General features: G+C 43.8%; 1 protein-coding gene across 3 annotated transcripts in view; it reads left to right on the forward strand.

Annotated features, from left to right (window-relative positions):
* The window catches only part of WDR7 (WD repeat domain 7), a 1,349,682-nt gene that overhangs the window by 95,702 nt on the left and 1,235,142 nt on the right, over positions 1–18,838 (forward strand). For all 3 annotated transcript variants that reach the window (XM_078674853.1, XM_078674855.1, XM_078674854.1), the window contains exon 3: positions 11,136–11,242. In XM_078674853.1, coding sequence (XP_078530979.1) covers positions 11,136–11,242 — 107 coding nt within the window. The remainder of the gene's footprint in view (positions 1–11,135; positions 11,243–18,838) is intronic.

Below are 18,838 nucleotides of genomic sequence, written 5' to 3' on the forward strand. Positions count from 1 at the left end.
CTGGGCTGGGGAACTCAGGCCTGCCCCAGCAGCTGTTCAAACAGCAGCAGGCTGCAAACCCCCAGTTTTAAAAGTGCCCAGACATTCCAGCCTGCAACCAGGCAGTTTTTCTATGCACTTTTAAACACATACACAATTACCACATGTTTTTGCTGCCCTAGCTGTTAAATTTAAGGCCAGAAGTTTAAGACCAGACTGTTTAAGGCCAGATCAAACCCTGGTCTTAAACAGTCCTGGTCTTAAACTGTCAAAATTGAGACCAGAAGTTTAAGACCAGACATGTCAAAAGCTGTCAAAATTGCGACCAGCCTTTTGCGACCAGACATGTCACTTTTGCGACCAGGAATTTTTGATGAGTGGTATCCGGACTTACTACTTGTATCAGTGCAGTGAGAGGTACTTGGTAAAATAAACATGTCAAGGATCACACAATTTTATGAAGCAGCATAGCCGAGATTAATCCCAGATTTTCGAGTTACACATTGTACAGTTCAACAACTAAACAAATATCTTTTTTCTTGCCCGTTTTACATGAAAGGTTATTGATGTGCCTATAATTCTTGGCGCATGGGTGTGGAGCGTAGGTGGCAGACAAAAGCAACATGAAAGCTCGCTTTGGATTTGGGGGTCCAACAGGATCTCGAGCAGGCCCGGCTCTCGAATTTTTACTTTGGGTGGGCCGCAAAGAATCATAGGTGGATCATTAAGATGAGTAGGTACCGGCAAAAACAACAACGTATTTAATCAATCTGATATTTTTTTTACAATAGAGAGCCCCACACCTGGAGAGAAGCAGTTCGTGAACTACGTTATGGCAGCCAGAGCTAAAGTGAGTTGCTCTTGTAAGCAGTTCATCAACAGATTCACATATAGTTAAAATATTCTATTGTGAGTATTTCGCAATCATCGTAAAGATTTCCACCAAACCACGAAAGGATTTCAAGTTGTCCCAAAACTAACCATTGAAAGATTGTTGTAAATCCTTTCAACAGTTTTTGCTGTGCACTTGGGAAATCTCATTAGGGACTATGATTGGGAAATAAAAAATTTAGGACACCTTCTATAAATAACCGCTCCACCCATGCCCGGATTAAAGTGCATAAAATGTGCCAAAACTATCTTAATCATGTGCATCCTTTGGGGAAAGGTCATGAAGATTTATCCAACGGGGCAAAAATGAAGAGAGATTAAAAAAAGTGTTCACCAGAGGTGTCCAACGCAGCTCCAAGAGGGCGAGAAGCATGGCAGACTTCTACACAAAGCAGGAGAGGCTCCTACCCTCCGGCACTTCCCTGCCTCCCCCTCCCCCCTGCTGAGAGCTCCTGTGTTGCACTCGACCCAGGGGTGTCCAATGCAGCTCCAAGAGGGCGAAAAGCATGGCACACTTCTACCCAAAGCAGGAGAGGCTCCTACCCTCCGGCTCTTACCTGCACCCCCCCTGCTGGGAGTTCCTGTGTTGCACTCGACCCAGGGGTGTCCAACGCAGCTCCAAGAAGGCGAGAAGCATAGAAGACTTCTACCCAAAGCAGGAGAGGCTCCTACCCTCTGGCACTTCCCTGCCCCCCCCCACCCCTGCTGAGAGCTCCTGTGTTGCACTCGACCCAGGGGTGTCCAACGCAGCTCCAGGAGGGCGAGAAGCATGGCACACTTCTACCCAAAGCAGGAGAGGCTCCTACCCTCCGGCTCTTACCTCCCCCCCCCCCCCCTGGCTGGGAGCTCCTGTGTTGCACTCGAGCCAGGGGTGTCCAACGCAGCTCCAAGAGGGCGAGAAGCATGGCAGACTTCTACCCAAAGCAGGAGAGGCTCCTACCCTCCGGCACTACCCTGCCCCTCCCTGCTGGGAGCTCCTGTGTTGCACTCGACCCAGGGGTGTCCAGCGCAGCTCCAAGAGGGCGAGAAGCATGGCAGACTTCTACCTAAAGCAGGAGAGGCTCCTACCCTCCGTCTCTTCCCTGCCCCCCCTGCTGGGAGCTCCTGTGTTGCACTCGACCCAGGGGTGTCCAATGCAGCTCCAAGAGGGCGAGAAGCATGGCAGACTTCAATGCTATTAAAACAGAGACTTTTAAGGTCGTTCCTGAGCAGCGCATGTGCTGCTCTTCGAAGCACGATGTATTTAGGTATGGACTTGTTAAGATAAGCTTGCAGTTTTGTCCTATAGCTGAAGGTTGGTAGGTTGGGGAAGTAGTGTCTGGGGCGTCCTTTAAACAAGCATTTGCAATGCAATAGGTCTCATTTTTGCGAGAGTTTAACCTTTTCCATGCTCATGACGAGCTGAGCTCGTCATGAGGCACGGTGCTCCGGTACTCATGACGAGCTCAGCTCGTCATGGGCCATGGAACGCTCAGGTGCGGGGAGAATTCCCCTGCTGTGCTGAGCGTTCCACGGGAACAAATGCACCTATGACGAGCTGAACTCGTCATGAGCACAGGAGCACTGTAGCTCATGACGAGCTCAGCTCGTCATGAGCATGGGAGCGCTGTGCACGCCCCCCTCTCCCCCAGTACAGCGGGGGAATTACCCCCGCAGCGAAGGGGCTAAGCTATTAGCATTGTAAATGTTTAAAAACAAAAACATAAATAAAAGGCATTGCCATTTACAATGCCAATAGCTCTAACTTTAATAATGCGAGACCTATTGCATTGCAAATGCTTGTTTGGAAAAGTTGGCACCTATGTGGTCGTCTAGAGCGTAGTTACTTAGGATGGGGTTGAGCTGCTCCACGACAACAATGACTTACTAGGCAGCGAAAGTAACCTACATATCACTCACGCCTTAACTATACATATTCTGAGAGCAATAAAAGCTTGTACTAGTCTGCCCTGCTGATCTGTTCTGGGGGAATGGAAGATTGTTTTTGCTGAAGGAAGGAAGCTTGCCTTAGTACTGCCTTATTGTTACAGTTTTGTAAGGAAACAAAGCTTTCACGGTTGTGGTCTGATCTGTACCTGTCCTGTAATGGGAAAAGCTTTTACGCTGCTTTTGCCCTATCTTTATCTGTCCTCTAAAGGAGGGAAGCTTGCACTGTTTCTGTATGTATGAGCGAATCATGTCATGTGCCTTCAGCTACTGCCACTTGTCCTTCATTTACTCTTTATATTAGAGAAGGCTGCACTTCTGCTGTCCGTGTTGTACTTTTACTGTGTTGTGACGCTCGGTGTAAAGTTTTCCAATTCACAAAAGAAAACAAATTATTCACAATGCCAGTTTGGATGCATGATGCGAGTGAAACATCGCAAAATATGTGAGAAAAGAATATATGTTTTTACATATGAAACAAGCAGTTTTTAAAATAGATTAGAGTTTGTAAAATTTGAAAATACAGTTGACAAGAGGCTGTATGTCATGAATAACACCTTCAGCCAACTAAGGCATTTCAGCTAACACTTTGCATGCTGGGATTTTGAGCCCAGAGCGAAGTCTTAAAAGCAAACCTACAAGCCCCACAATGAAACATGCTGTTGGCTGAATAGCAGGGAATGGCTGATGGCATCATATGCGACAGTGCCACTTGGAAGACTTGTGAAATGTAAAATAAAATGCATATCCTTACTTTCTGCCTTCTTTCTTGCAGGTAGTCATGGGTGAAACAGCCCAGTGGGTGAGAAGGCAGACATATCCTTTCAAAGGCAAACAGGAATATATTGCTCACAACTTGGAAAACTGTCAGGCTAAAAAAAGAAGTTATTTACTAGAACAATATGAGGAGCAGCAGCAAGCTGTGTCTGGAAACGCACCGAGAACGGAAAAATAAAGTACTGACACCCACCCATGTTTGTGAAGAGAGTGTGCTGTGATTTAGGTACAGCGCCTGTAACATCAATGTGATGTGCCTGGCCATGTTTTGAACACGACTGGTGTACATGGGGATATCTTTTGTACACCTTCCTGTGACGTTACTCTTCAGCTCATAACCAGCTTCCATGCATTGGGTAAAAAGTCAGTTACAAGTGAGCTGCATTCAGCGAAAGCGGTTACTAGCATGACATGGCCGCATTGGAAGTGACCTCCTGGAAATGGTTGTGTATGAAGATTTTCTAGTTAAATCACTAACAATTCGGTTAAACACATTCGATCACCACCGTCTGGGGCGTAGCTACCATTGGTGCAATACACCGTCCCGAAAGCCCTGATGGGTATATTGAAAGTTGATAATTGCTGTATTTATTAGCCCAACAGTAGTCAAAGGAGCCATTTTCCTTGCTTGCACCAGAGCCCATTGCATTCTTGGTACGCTACAGACCACCGTTTAAATAATAAAAAATGTCTCCATACCAAGGCAGGTGGCTTGCAGAATAAGTAGCAAAAAATGGTGCATATGGCCACGGATAGCGAGCCCGAAATCTGCAGTTCCTGATGTCCATGGGATGTGGTGTTAAGTAAGGGTCCATAGCAGCCCCGGAGACTCCTCCCTCACCTCGGAAGTGACGCAAGCACACGTGGGGCCTTTTCCCTATGGGTTTTGGCTTTCATACCAACCAGGGAGGCAGATCAAAACAAACCTAAAAATGCACCTCTCCTCAATGTATAAACCATTCTATCCGTGCGTATCTGAACGAGTGTTTTACCAAACGTGACTGTTCTAATTCTTTCCCGCCCTTCACAGCCACTCGCCCCTCCCCAGTACGACGTGAACAGGGTTACAGAAAAGACGACGCGATCCGCTTCCAAACACGATCGAGTACACGCACTGTCTTGCTGCGCTCATTTCCACTCGTGTAAAGATGCGATTCCCCGTGCTTCCGACCCTGCCAGCTCCCCGCTCTCTCCCCCACCTCCCGCCGTGTTTCCAAACCCCTGTTCTCACCCCGGGGGACGCGAGCATCTCGTGCCTGACGTATTTTGCCCGTATGCTGCTCGTGCCTCTGCCTTGGCAGGGCCTGTTCTGCCTGGAAACAGAAGTAAACCTCATTTCTCCCTGGAAACAGCTCTGATTATCAGAGGAAAGGGGACGGCGGGATTTATTTTTAATGAAAGACATAATGTGAGCTTCTCGACCATGGTTGGGTACACACCGTAGTGCAGTCTTTGCTCATGCCACCAAGTCTTTATTCGCAAATGACATCGGTTTCCTTTCTACTGCCAACATTCAATAAACCACACCACAAGGGCATCGATCCCTCAAAAGGAAGGTGTGGGCGGTGACAGACTACAGAAGATGCTCCCAAGGTGACTGGGCCCCAGCAACACACCGCTCTGGGGTACTCTTAACACACCTAGGCATAGTAGGATGAAAAGGTGAAAAGCGGGAGAGGGGGTGGGGTGATATTCTCATAAAAAACAAGCACTCGCACCCCCAACAATGACAGGCATTTCTCTGAGCCATTTCCCCTGATTACGCTGCTCCCCGTGCCTCACTGGAAAGGGTTTTGTACCGCACCGTGCTCTACAATGTTTGCACACGGACAGCGGGAGGGGGGGGTGGGCACACGGACAGCGGGAGGGCGGGGGGCGCGGTCACACGGACAGCGGGAGCGGGGGCAGGCAGGTACACGGACAGCGGGAGGGAGGGTGGTCAGAAAACAGCCAGCGGGACAGGGAACAAGACGAACAATGAACACAAACCGGTGTAAAAAAAAAAAAAAAAAGTCCACGCCCACAGTGCCCACGTCTTCATGACGTTGCAGAGAGGGAAAGAATCGTCGGGAACGCCCACCAATCGCCTCGGGAAATGACGGATAGTTCTCTCTTCCAATGGCTAGCCTCCATTTATGGAGCTAGCCAATGGAAGAGAGAGGCTGAACTAAAGCACACAGTGTAAGACATGAGATTTCGCCCTGGGAGTGCCCTCGCCAGGTCGAAACCTAAAAAGGTAACCCTTAGCTAAAAGAAAATGTTTGTTGGAACCGTGCAGTTCTCTCATCTTAAAGTGTCTAGGACTTGAGACACATTGATCTTTGCTCATGCCACCAAGTCTTTATTCGCAAATGACATCGGTTTCCTTTCTACTGCCAACATTCAATAAACAACACCACAAGGGCATCGATCCCTCAAAAGGAAGGTGTGGGCGGTGACAGACTACAGAAGATGCTCCCAAGGTGACTGGCCCCCAGCAACACACCGCTCTGGGGTACTCTTAACACACCTAGGCATAGTAGGATGAAAAGGTGAAAAGCGGGAGAGGGGGTGGGGTGATATTCTCATAAAAAACAAGCACTCGCACCCCCAACAATGACAGGCATTTCTCTGAGCCATTTCCCCTGATTACGCTGCTCCCCGTGCCTCACTGGAAAGGGTTTTGTACCGCACCGTGCTCTACAATGTTTGCACACGGACAGCGGGAGGGAGGGGCGGGCACACGGACAGCGGGAGGGGGGGGCGGGCACATGGACAGCGGGAGGGGGGGCAGGCAGGCACACGGACAGCGGGAGGGAGGGTGGTCAGAAAACAGCCAGTGGGACAGGGAACAAGACGAACAATGAACACAAACCGGTGTAAAAAAAAAAAAAAGTCCACGCCCACAGTGCCCACGTCTTCATGACGTTGCAGAGAGGGAAAGAATCGTCGGGAACGCCCACCAATCGCCTCAGGAAATGACGGACAGTTCTCTCTTCCAATGGCTAGCCTCCATTTATGGAGCTAGCCAATGGAAGAGAGAGGCTGAACTAAAGCACACAGTGTAAGACATGAGATTTCGCCCTGGGAGGGGCACTGCTTCGCAGTGCCCTCTCCAGGTCGAAACCTAAAAAGGTAACCCTTAGCTAAAAGAAAATGTTTGTTGGAACCGTGCAGTTCTCTCATCTTAAAGTGTCTAGGACTTGAGACACATTGACATGACTTGAGATAACCATCAAGTAAAATGACACATTGTCTAACCATTTGTGCAAAGAGGCAGCACTGCACTCCGATCCTACAGAGGACTCTAAGGGCGCTGGAGCTCTTTCCTTTTAAAGGTCTGCAAACTAGAGCATGCTCTCCTGGTAGTCCCATGATGAGGCAATTGTTGTGCCGAAATGGCCAGCATATGTGTATTCACTGTACTTTAAGAATTACCCTTGTGTGCCACGTCCAACACCGTATTGAAAATTTCCAGTAAAACTCCACTAATTAAATAGCGTTGTTAAATAGTCTCCAGTAATTAAATATTTTCCAGTAAAACAACCCTAATTAAATGTATCTTATTTAATTAGTGTTTTACTGGAAATTCTCGTTCAGGTGTTGAATGTGGCACAGAAGTGTAATTCTGAAAGGACAGCGAATGCACATATGCTGGCCATTTCGGCTCGCACAATTGCATCATCATGGGACTACCAGGAGAGCATGCTCTAGTTTGCAAACCTTTAAAAGGAAAGCCCTCCAGCCAGGGGCGGCTCATTCGTTATGGTGGAACAGTGTCACCCACTTAAAAATAAAATGATAATAAAATCACTGTATAATAATTGTATTTTTCATTACTGCCAGCCGAGGCTAGGGCAGGGCCATACTACCGAACGTCACGCTAGAAGGAAGAAGTGTTGGGAACTTGTAAGTGTGCATGTCAGTTTGGCAGGCCGTCTTAGTAACGCCAAACATATTTGCACACTCATGTTTCTCAACCCAGCTGTGTTGCAACAAGCTGGTTGGAGAAAAGCCCCATGCTCCCTGGGCCTGAGCTAGCCTCAAGTCCACTCTTTCAGCCTAGTCACGTGATGGCCCCCTGGGAGCCTGTGCATTGTGACCAGTGTGACCAGCGTCAAGGGAGGAGCACCAAGGCGGCAGGTGCAGGAGTAGGTAAGTGTTTGTTTTGACAAAAAAATGTATTTCCCCTCACCCCTGTTCCCCCACACCCGGCGGTTGCGTTGCCCAGCACTGCAAAATTGGAGCAGCCGCCACTGATCTTTCCCATTCACTACCTATCTAACCAAAGCTGTGCTGTTCTGTGATTCTTGGAGGGGTCCCAGCTCTTTCAGGTAAATTGACTATTTCGGAGACCTACCCACTGTTGCACCCTAAACCATTCCTAGAATTTTCATTTGGAAAGAACAAACCTTTACCTACATAAGTGTAAACAATCCTCTCAAACCGCTCCATTCCCAACCTCCCCCCACACTGTACCCTGTAGAAATGGTCACCATCGGATTCTATTGGCTTCAAATTAGCCATGTCTCTTAACCTATGAGGATTAGAGACTTAAATTGACACTTGGTTCCAACATGTTAACAGTGACTAAACTGCGAAATTAAACATTGTGAAAGTTTCCATTTTCATGTAAAAGCCTGAATCACTTAGTATGTTGCAATCTTCAAATATATTTACAAGAAATGCACCAAGTTCAGAAGAAAAACACTTTTCACGCTTCTGCTTTCTGCATGGGATACAACAGCAACATTTAAAAAACACAGTTATAGTAATTTTCTGTTAATCCCAATGTTGCTGGAGTTTAAATTACCTCCGTGTAACTTTCCATACTTGAATGTGAACTGAACGCAACACTGGGCAGGAGCCCTAATTGAAAAATACTAGAGATGTTTAGTCCCACTGCCCAAACGCAGTCTAACCCTCCCCTCCCTTCCCTTCCCCTCACACCCTCCCTCCACCGCCCCACTATCATTAATCTGTGTTTTCCTTATGCGACTTCTGAAATAACCAAAAGGTCTCATCCAGTTTTATATTTTTAACAAATTCTAAATAAATAAGTAAATAGATTCTCAAAAAAAAAAAAATTCTAGGAGCTTCTGGTCATGCCATGAAATTCATTATTTTTTATTTAGTACAAAATCACGAAAGGTGTGTGATGTAAACTGGCCATTGTTCCATAAAAATATTAGTGGCCATAACCCCAAAGGATCAAAAGTGCACTGGGGAATATTGGGGCTGGATGGACGGCCTATTCCATTTTCTGACTGCCACTGACCACAAAAGGTAAAATTGTGGCATTGCATTCCTTTAATCATCATTGGTTTAACGATTAGCGAGTCTCCAGTTAGTGAACAAGCACTTGCAAAGCCTATAGGCCTCCACTGTGCAAGAGCTATTGGCTTTGCCAATGTATTTTAGCCATGTTAAATACCAGTGTGGCTGCTGTTCAGCATTGCTAAAAGTTAGTAGCGTAGAGGAGAATGGCGTAGAGTGGACGGGAGTAGAGTAGAGTAGAGTGGAGTTTCATAGCGGAGTGTAGTAGAGTGACCTTGAGTGAAATGGCATAGAGTGTCGTAGAGGGATGTGGTATATAGTGTCTTAGATTGGAGTGTCGTAAAGTGGAGTAGGCTGTCATAGAGTGAAGTGGAGCAAAGTGGAATAGAGTGGTGTATAGTAGTGTCATAGAGTGGAGAGTGGAATGGTGTAAAGTTGTTAGAGTGGAGTGGCATTGCATGGTGTAGTGTTGAGTGTAGTATCGCGGAGTGACATAAGTGGAGTGTGCATGGGGAGTTACGACCCTGTCATTACAGGCAGCATATTTGCAATTGAAATGACCATTACATTTGCACATACAGTTTTAATGATGAAACTAGACAGTGCACAAACAGTAACGTGTGAAAAGTCCTTCACCTAGTGCACTGCTTTGTTTTGATCGTATTAAAATATTTGTTTCCACTACACTTAAGAATTACAAATAAAGGTGCTTCAATTGTGCTTTCCTAATGCTGATATATTCTGAATATTTGCACAGTTCAAATACAGGCATTTACATTTTATTGTGTGCTAGAAAAGTAAACACCATGCTTCCTCAAAATACAAAGCTTGGCATTTGACCTCTGTCTTTGAACGCACAGCAAATGTGACAAAATAAGAACAAAATGTAAAGGCCTATTTACAGAAAGCGAGTACTCGTGGAAGAAATCAAGGAGTGGTGGCGAACCGGCTATTCTCCACTAGAGGGACGAATACCTGCTGGAAAGCCTTAAACCAATTAAGCCAGCAAATAGAAAGCCAGAAAATGTGAGTTGCATCCCACAAAGCCAATGTTAAGCAATGGACGGAATGCATTCCCTGAGAAGCTCTCAGAATGTCCATACGAAGTCTTTTTATCAACCAAACGGCTACACTGTCTGGTAGGCTTTGACCTTAAAAGGCTGCTTTAGGAGTTTTGAACCAGCTCAAGATTCTGGATTACAAGTGTTTTTCAAATAAAAGTGTACCCATCTGGAACGCTGCGGTGTGACAACTATCGTAAAACTGGAGTAGGCATTGCACGTTTTGATGATTGAGAGTGACTTACTGTATCCTGTGGTGAACCAAATAATGTAGCAAATCTGACTATACCCCAAACTATTGTGCATCAGCATTGTGATGAAAATACTGGCTTCTATTTGTGTTGTTTCGCATTTGTATAGCCCACCATGTGTTAATGGTATCACATTGCAGTGCTGTATGTACTTGGGTTCTGATATTTCTGTCCTCAGGTGGAGTCCGATTATGCCTGTGAGCTTTAAATGTTTGAGACAAAACAAGGACCCCCTGGGTATCTTTAATACACAGATTCCTAGGGCAGGATAAAAACCAATGTGGGTAGAACAACCTAGGCCATCTGCAAGGTAAGTGACCAAAACGTCTAGGACCAGTGGACAAAGGAATTATCAAAAACTAATGTATATGTTAAAAAATATATATTTAATTCCACATCAATAAAAATCATATAGAGACTCAAACACATAAGTCAAACTATATGAGACAATGAAATGGTAACATAAAATAATGATGTAAAAAGAGGGGAAAATTTATCTCAATAAATTAAAAACAAATACATCATAATAACATCGTAAATCACATACAATTGCAAATAATTATACATAGAGAATTAAAAATAACATTTACAATTATTACAAATTTATAAGGACTCGACGCGCGTTTCGGCAGAGAAAAAAACGCCTTCCTCAGGAGTCATAGGTGAAACTCTGAAAGAACATTATAGGAAGAATATTATACATCACAATACATTTTCTTGTTTCTCATAATTAATACATATTCGTAACAGCTAATTAGATAGTATCTATTATCTACTTTAGAATTCGAAGACATTAATTCCACTTATAAGGCCTAGACATCAGGTTTGGTCACTTAGTGTCATATGATAGACAGCTTTAAATGTTTACCATTGTCATTTTGCTGAGATGATGGTCATTTAAAATGCTGCTTCCGGTGCAAGTAACAGATTATTTTCTTGTTTAATGGCATGGCGATGAGATAGCGTGTTCAAAGTCTGTTCTTCTGTTTTACAGATCAATCCTCGAGCATTGTTGTTTGGCCACACATCTTCCATTACATGTATATCCAAAGCTTCTGCAACAAGTGACAAGCAGTATGTTGTGAGTGCCTCCGAAAGTGGGTAAGTTTAGCGGGCTGTTTCTGTTTAAAGACGCATTTTATTATTAATCTACTTCTGGAGTGCGCTGCGACCATAGTACAGGATGGTATCCTAGCACAAAACAAAAGGTGAGCAATAATATCTCTACTATCATCACTGGAAAGTTCGGCAAATAGCAGTTTGTGTTTAAGTATGGGTTCTATTATGGGTCTCTTTTAATTCTTGAGTTCTATGCCTTCTCTGCTACAAGTTAAATTGGAGTAAGAGCAGGGTGTTGCCAGTGATCATATCCACCACCACTTGTCCTGCTTTGACTATCCTTTCACATGGTTTCCCGTAACCTTAAGTATTCATAGCCCCTCAACATAATCGGCCTTTAGAACATAATAATTGATAACCTGAAGCCCTCGATTAACAAAACTGGCCAACTTTGCCCAATGGTCTGAGCTTTGTCCGTACCACAGTGGTAGGGTACAATTGATCAGAATAATAGTGGCCACCCAGATTTTAATATAACTTTTGAATGCTACCGCTGCGTGTTCCTCAAGCTTACTATCAAATCATTCATGTGGGCACGTTTGAAGCCAAGACTTAAGTTTTCAAGGCAATATGCGTCCTCAAGCTCACCAGTTGCTGCAGATGATTCCTAAATTGATGATGGAGTCAGCGTGGGTAACCATTGAAGAACCGCTATTTGGTTGCTGTTTATGCATTGCCGTAATCCATAAATTGAAGGAAGTTCCATCTGAGTCAGACCATTTCCTTATAACCTCGATGATCAGTGCTTGGGCCACAACTTGCAGATAGTTGAAAATATACAGGTTTCCACTCAACAATGCTCTGCTGCGAGACAATGCCGGAATAACAATAGATGGAAAAGCTATATCATGGAATCATTTGTCACTTCAAGATCTGTCACCAAAAAAATATTAACCCCTTCGACGCTGATGACGAGCTGGGCTCGTCATGAGGGAGCCTCCTCGCACGCTCATGACGAGCCCAGCTCGTCACGTAAAGTGCGCTTTTAAAAAAGTCAGCGTACGAGCGGAATTCCGCCCGCACGCATGCGGTTAAGCCCTTTCAAAGGAAGCCTGCTAATTTCCAATTGAAGACCTCAAAGCAATTGGAATACACTCAGCTGGCACATTGCCTCAAAAGCAGATTGGACTCCTCCTCTTAAATTCATCAGACGTCTCCCAAAAAGTCCTTCCTAAAAACCTGAGACCAAATCAAGGTCTTTATTTCACAACTGTATAACGCCTTAATAACAGAAGTGTTCTTCAAACCACAATGTACTCCACTTACACTGGCAATTTCATTCTCAATCCACTATTTAAAGAATACCTATAAGAAACAGCTTACATTCAGGTTCTTTAAAGTACTATATGTTTGTGATTGAACCACTGCACATCTATGTTTGGCAGGACTACAGCTGGACTTCAAGTGCTGGACATGCTGGCTAGGACTGAAACCTGCTCCATTTCCTTTGATCTGGTCTTAAACTGGACATGTAGTGGTCTGAATATGGACCACCATGAGTAAAACCAATGTACACAAATTCTGTCTCTCTGCCTCACTGGTTATTTTCATAATACAACCATCTTGAGTAATGTAACAACCCGTTGGAGGAGATAGATTGCTGTTTCTAGAGCTGTGGAAATGTATCCTCCCATGCTGGAAAAACGATGGACCTTCTCTACCAGAAATACACTCTTTTTCAGAACTCTTGTGTATATTAGACTAAGGATGGTTCATCTACAGCTGGGAAGATCAGCACCATGTCTTTAAACACACCTGGGGCCTTTCTTCTCTGGTCTGGGCATGGCACTAATTCCATATTAATTCTGCTGCACTGGGCCAGGGAGTTGTTTAACTAGTATTGAGCTATGTTTTTAACTGAATTGTAACTTTTTTTACGAAATATTATAGTCTCCTGTTCATCCTCTTACAGTATTGTTAGTTGCAATCTGTTACTCACAATTCACACCTTTGTTTTTATACATCCAAGCATTATAGATCCATACATAAGTACAGTTTGCATCGATGTTAGGACCCACTGTGCCTTGATTTGAAATAAACTGAGTCTTCACGTCAAAAGACGGTGGACACACCCCGCATGATAGAGAGAGGCCGAAGTTGTGTGTACAACGTTGAGTAAAATGCATGTGTCACGTAGGATTACTCAGCATTACAGAATTCACATTCAGATGATAACTAGTGGGGCGAACCAGGCGCTTGGATTTGCCTATGTTCACTAATAAAGGCTGCCCTATGAGAAGGTAAAATAGTTGTCACCATCATATAGTTATATGTGTTGTAAGATAAAGGTGCGTGGTGGCTGTGTCATAGCCACAGTGGCATTGTCTGCTTGCCAGGAATTAATGGTATACGGGTTGCAAACTCCTTGATACTCTGTGACGTAAAAAAAAAAGAATGCTCATACATTAACTTAAGCTGTAGCCACAAATTGTATAGTGGTGTCTACTCGCCAGAGGTGACAGGAGTTATCAGAGTAACTACTTAGTGATAGTCTGTGAAGGCACACATGGAATCCTAAACTGAAAAACATCTTTGTAGTCTCATACTGAAAGATGTCAGCGTAAGTTTGAAGGGCCTTGTAGAACCCGCTTGTCTCAAAAACTGGAAAGAGCTGCAGATGCAGGTACCTGTTGAGTTCTATTAATGACGGAGGGAGCCGTGCATCAACATGCCACTTCCAGAGATGTAGTCAGATGCATTGAGTCAACCCTGCATGAGGTTTTGGTGAACTATGGAATGGAGTATACAAACCTCCCAGCCATGGGGACAAACTCATGAGTCTGAAAATTCGAAATTGGGAGTGGAGTAAAGAAAAGGCTACTCCTTTGTAGCAGTAGACTGGAGACACTGGTTCAGAGAGCTTTGTCTTTATTGATGCGAGCTATTAATCACACAGCAAGCACGCTTGCTCAGTGATAGACAGATAAATTCCTTGCGTACAGTGTCAGACAAATGTAGAATGGAGTACAATGATCGTTCAAAGATGGCAAGAAGGGGCGATATTTAACCGAAATCTGAAAACAAAAAGCGTTTATGGACATCATAGGTGACTGAAAGCATTTGGGTTATGACCATAATTGGATATTTCAGTGATTTTTATACTCTAAAATACTTAACCACAAGTGATACAGTCCTGGTAATATACATTATCCATTGTTTCATACCCTCCTGTTTTGCCAAGTTTATCACATTAATTTAATCCTTTGTTGTTCGAATCAAGTAAATGAATCCACTTGCATGTGTGTAAGTTCAGAACTAGTACAATATCTCCACCACGTGGGTTCTCCTGATCTTTCTCCACCAACTATGTTAAGATATCTCATTTGGTGTCTGATACAATATGTTTCACTCATAGCGAACAACTCTACATACGTATGCCCGTTGTTTTCCTTAAAAACAAGGTACACACTTATGTGTGGTGAAGAAGAGCACCTTTGCCTGCTCTCTTCCCTAGATGTGAATAGACCAATTAAATATTATTGTGCTTCAAGCATGTGAATGAATGAAAGATACCATGATGGAGAAAACAGTGAATTAGCTCTAGTTATCCATTGTTGGTATATTTCTTAGTTTTTAAGGTGACTGCGTTGTACAGTGAGGCGCCCCAAGGTGTTCCTTGTGCACTATGCCGTGGTAGCCCTTCGGTGGAGTGGTGTTCATAGCACATCTGCCTCATTGGCTCCATTTTGGATGTTACATAAAATACTAAGTGGCGGCTGGTGACATTTGAAAGTGGTGAGGCCGAAACTCGTCAGCATACTGCACCGTAGCGAGCGAGCGTAGCGAGCGACCCCGAACCCCCTAAGGAGGGTTCGGGGGGAATTCCCCCCGAGAAAATTTTGAAAAATTAGTGGAAAAATGGTGCATTTTCAAGAAAATTTGAGGAAGCAGGAAGGTTAATAAAGCAATTGTGAAAGTGCAGGTATTACATTATTAAAGAGCTGTCATATAACATAGGTAGCTGCTTATTCAGTATAACCACAGAGCTTTATAACAGACTTCAAGATACAATGCTGAGAACCTCACAGATTGTTTTTATTTAAACTGCAAACAAAAGAACCAACTAAACAGGTCACAAACTATCACCATTCAACATATTTACTTTTTGTATCTAAATTCAGCACGTCTGTCTTTAAGCGCAGCAAATTTTTTAATTACTTGAATGTTAAAGTCAGCAATATTTTGAACAAGCTCGCTCTCTATAGAGAGCATTGCTAATGCATTGAGTCTTTCCTGAAGCATGGTGTTCCTCAGGAATGTCTTAATCCTATTTAAGGTGGAAAAAGATCGTTCTGCCTCTGAGGTGGTCATAGGAGTGGTAATTACTATTTTTAGTAAAGCTACTGTCTCTGTAAATGTCTTTTCCATATGAAGTTCATGAATTAAAGACAGCAAAGACCTGGCATTTGTGGCCTTCTGGTACACAGGCATTGAGTACATTACTGTCAACTCACTTTTCAGGTCCTCTTGGTTGAGCATCGGATAAGCTTCCACAGCCGCATGCAGAGCATGCTCAGGGAAGGATTCATTATATTTGGCAAAGTATGTACTTTCCAATAATGCGGCACTCTCCAAATGTTTTGTGAAAGCAAAACGGTCTTGTGCATGTACAATTACAATGTCACATATCTCTTTTGCCCTTCGTACCAGAGTGGTGATGTTTGTCCTGTGGTTTGAAAAAATTGAACCGGCTGGCAGTTGGCTGTCTAAATTGTCAACCTCATCTCTCACTTTGTTTATGCTTGCGACAAAGTCCGTGGTACATCTTTTCACAAAGACAGTATCTATGTCTCGTCCTTGTAACTGATTGTATAAACTCTCGACATTTAACATTATCTTATCAAATAAAAATAGAAAGAACTGAAACTCTCTATCTTTTAGTGTTCTAGCAAAGCCACGGGCTTCACTGTGACTTTTGAAATCAAAGGTTTCATTGGTTTCTATGGCTTGAAAACATTTCACAAGGTCCTCCCTATATTGAAATATTAGTTGGACTGTACGTATGTTATAGTTCCAACGAGTTGAGGCTCCCCTCGGAACCCTTTTGTCCACAATCTCCTGAAGTGCTTCCATTCTTTTTGGGGAACGTGAGAAGAATGCTGCCATGCCTCCTATATCCTGAAAGAAAATTTGTGTCTCTCGGATCTTCGATACTGCCTGTTGCATGATAAGATTAAGTTGGTGGGCATGACAGTGCACATAATGAGCATACGGGTAGACATCTCTAATTCTTTTCTGTACGCCACCATGGCTTCCACTCATTACGGACGCACCATCATAGCTTTGTGCAAGAAGTTTTTTTCTTTGATGCACCTCTGGGAAAATAAAGTTGAGTTGATGCAGTATAGCAGCAGTAATGGTTTCTGCAGTGGAGTTTTTTAAATGAGTGAAACCATAGAACCGCTCCACAACATTATAGCCTTTGACCAGGTACCGAAAGACTAATACGGACTGCGTTTGTGTGGCCACATCAGTGGTGTCATCAGCCTGAATAGCCACAAAGTCTGTGTTTTGCAACTCTTGGACAATATGGCTTCTCATAATTTCTAGCATACACTCCAGGAGTTCATTTTGTATCGTTTTAGAGGTGCCCTTAAAGACTGTAGCACTTGCTAAATGTGATTCCATTTCCTTGTCTATGCTTGCTACTAAATCTACAAGACCCATGAATATTCCAGGATTTGTGGACCCTTCCGATTCATCATGGCCTCGCAATGCCAGTTGGAAAGCACCACAGAAACGAATGCAATCAATTATTTTTGATAGTATGTGTCTATTTCTATCAACTGTTTGATTGTGTTTCTGTATTGTTTGTCGATATGCATCGCTGATGTGCTGCTCAATCGGTGCGTCTCCTAACATTCCCAGTCTCGTCACGTTTTCCATATGCTTTTTTGAGTGTGCATGCTTCTTTATTTTTTCAGACAGATGCTTCAAGTCCAACACGCCTTCTTTTGTCCAAGGAAAGTCACCATTAAACAGCAAGCAGGGGAAGCAGAACAGTCTGTTTTTTGAAGGGCACCCTGTAAGCCAATCAGCTTTTGTGTACCAGGTTTTTGAAAATGTACGATTGTAACATTTTCCTCTGTCCTTGGTAACTTGTTGGAGTTGAAGGTCAGGCCGATGAGGTCCTAACCTCTTTATCTGTAGTTTATCTTCTAGTAGGCGTGCATGGAATGACCGTGTAATTAACTGTTGTACTGTATTCATCTTGCCGATGCTGTCCGTACCAATATGAAAGAAGCCTGTCAATAGTCAAAGTACAACGTATAAGATTTGGTGCAATAATATCAAATGTCAGTACAAATACATATATCTTGTGCATGACAGCAAGTGATATAGCTCCAACAGCTCATTTTAATGGCCAGCCAGGGGTGGCATAATACATGCTCCAGCCCCTGGTAGGCCTTGGGTGCACCTATGCCCTAGGTACCTATGGTACACTATACAGGGACTCACAAGAGTGACCCAATACCCAATTGGCAAATGCACCTAAAGTACATTGTGTGAATTTAGAGAGAGAACAGCTGTGCTGTGGGTCTGATTAGCAGGCCCACAGCCTTTGTAAGTCATAAACCAGTAAAGCAAAAAGCAAAGAAATGGGGTGACCATAGGAAAGCAGACCCTACTCTCCTACATAACGCTCCCCTTTGGACAACAGGATAGGGAAAAAAATACAACCTGACTGCCTGCTTCCTCTGTGTGCCATAGTGGCACTGAAACAGACACAGTTTGAATTGAGGGCCTTTAACAAGGCAAGGATAGATAGTGCATTTAACAACCGTTATTGCCCAAAGCACAGGGCTAAGGGCAGGCTCAGTATTACTAAATTCCATCCAGTCAGGGTACAATGTTCAGAATGTGCACCCACCCCAACCACCATGTAGAGTGAGTGACCACAAACATAGCCCTATCTCCAAGCTACAAAAAAGTATCATCAGTTTCCTTACCTTGATGAAAGAGCAGTAAGGAGGTTGGGCCTCTTGTTCTTTCTCCAAAAATTGCCCAAAAAGTTGGGTAAAGGTTCAGGTTGTCAGGCTTTACCAGGTGCTGGAAATAAAAATATAACAACTTATTTTTGAGACATTAGGTTAATCAAACACAGACTGGGGGGGGGGGGACACATAACAGTACAATTTTAACCTTGCAGTTTTCAATAGTTCACTGTTGTATGTTAGGATTTTTACTTACGAACTGCAAGTGACAAAATGATTTAACTGAGAAATGCAGTGACTCACTGACCTATTTACAGCATTTTGTGATCTGCATCAGGTACATGTTGTTTGCAGCAGGCGCATTAACCTTATCCGCTACCTTTCCATGAGTCAAAACTTTCATTACACAAAACTCTGATCTCTCTCTAGGAAAAAAATTAACGAAATCCTTGGTGCAACAACAAGTGTTGCATGGCTAAACATTTATAAGGTCCCAAAGGCGCGACCTGTAGGCTATGCCAATGAAAATACTGGCTGACAAATTCGAATAGCGGCTGCCCAAATCTATTTACAAGCCACACGTAATAGTGCTGGAAAATTCAAATGCTTTAGACGGTGGGCGAAAACATTGTTTATAGGATGT

The sequence above is a fragment of the Lissotriton helveticus genome, chromosome 2_1 (assembly GCF_964261635.1).
Source record: "Lissotriton helveticus chromosome 2_1, aLisHel1.1, whole genome shotgun sequence".
Classification (NCBI taxonomy): Eukaryota; Metazoa; Chordata; class Amphibia; order Caudata; family Salamandridae; genus Lissotriton; species Lissotriton helveticus.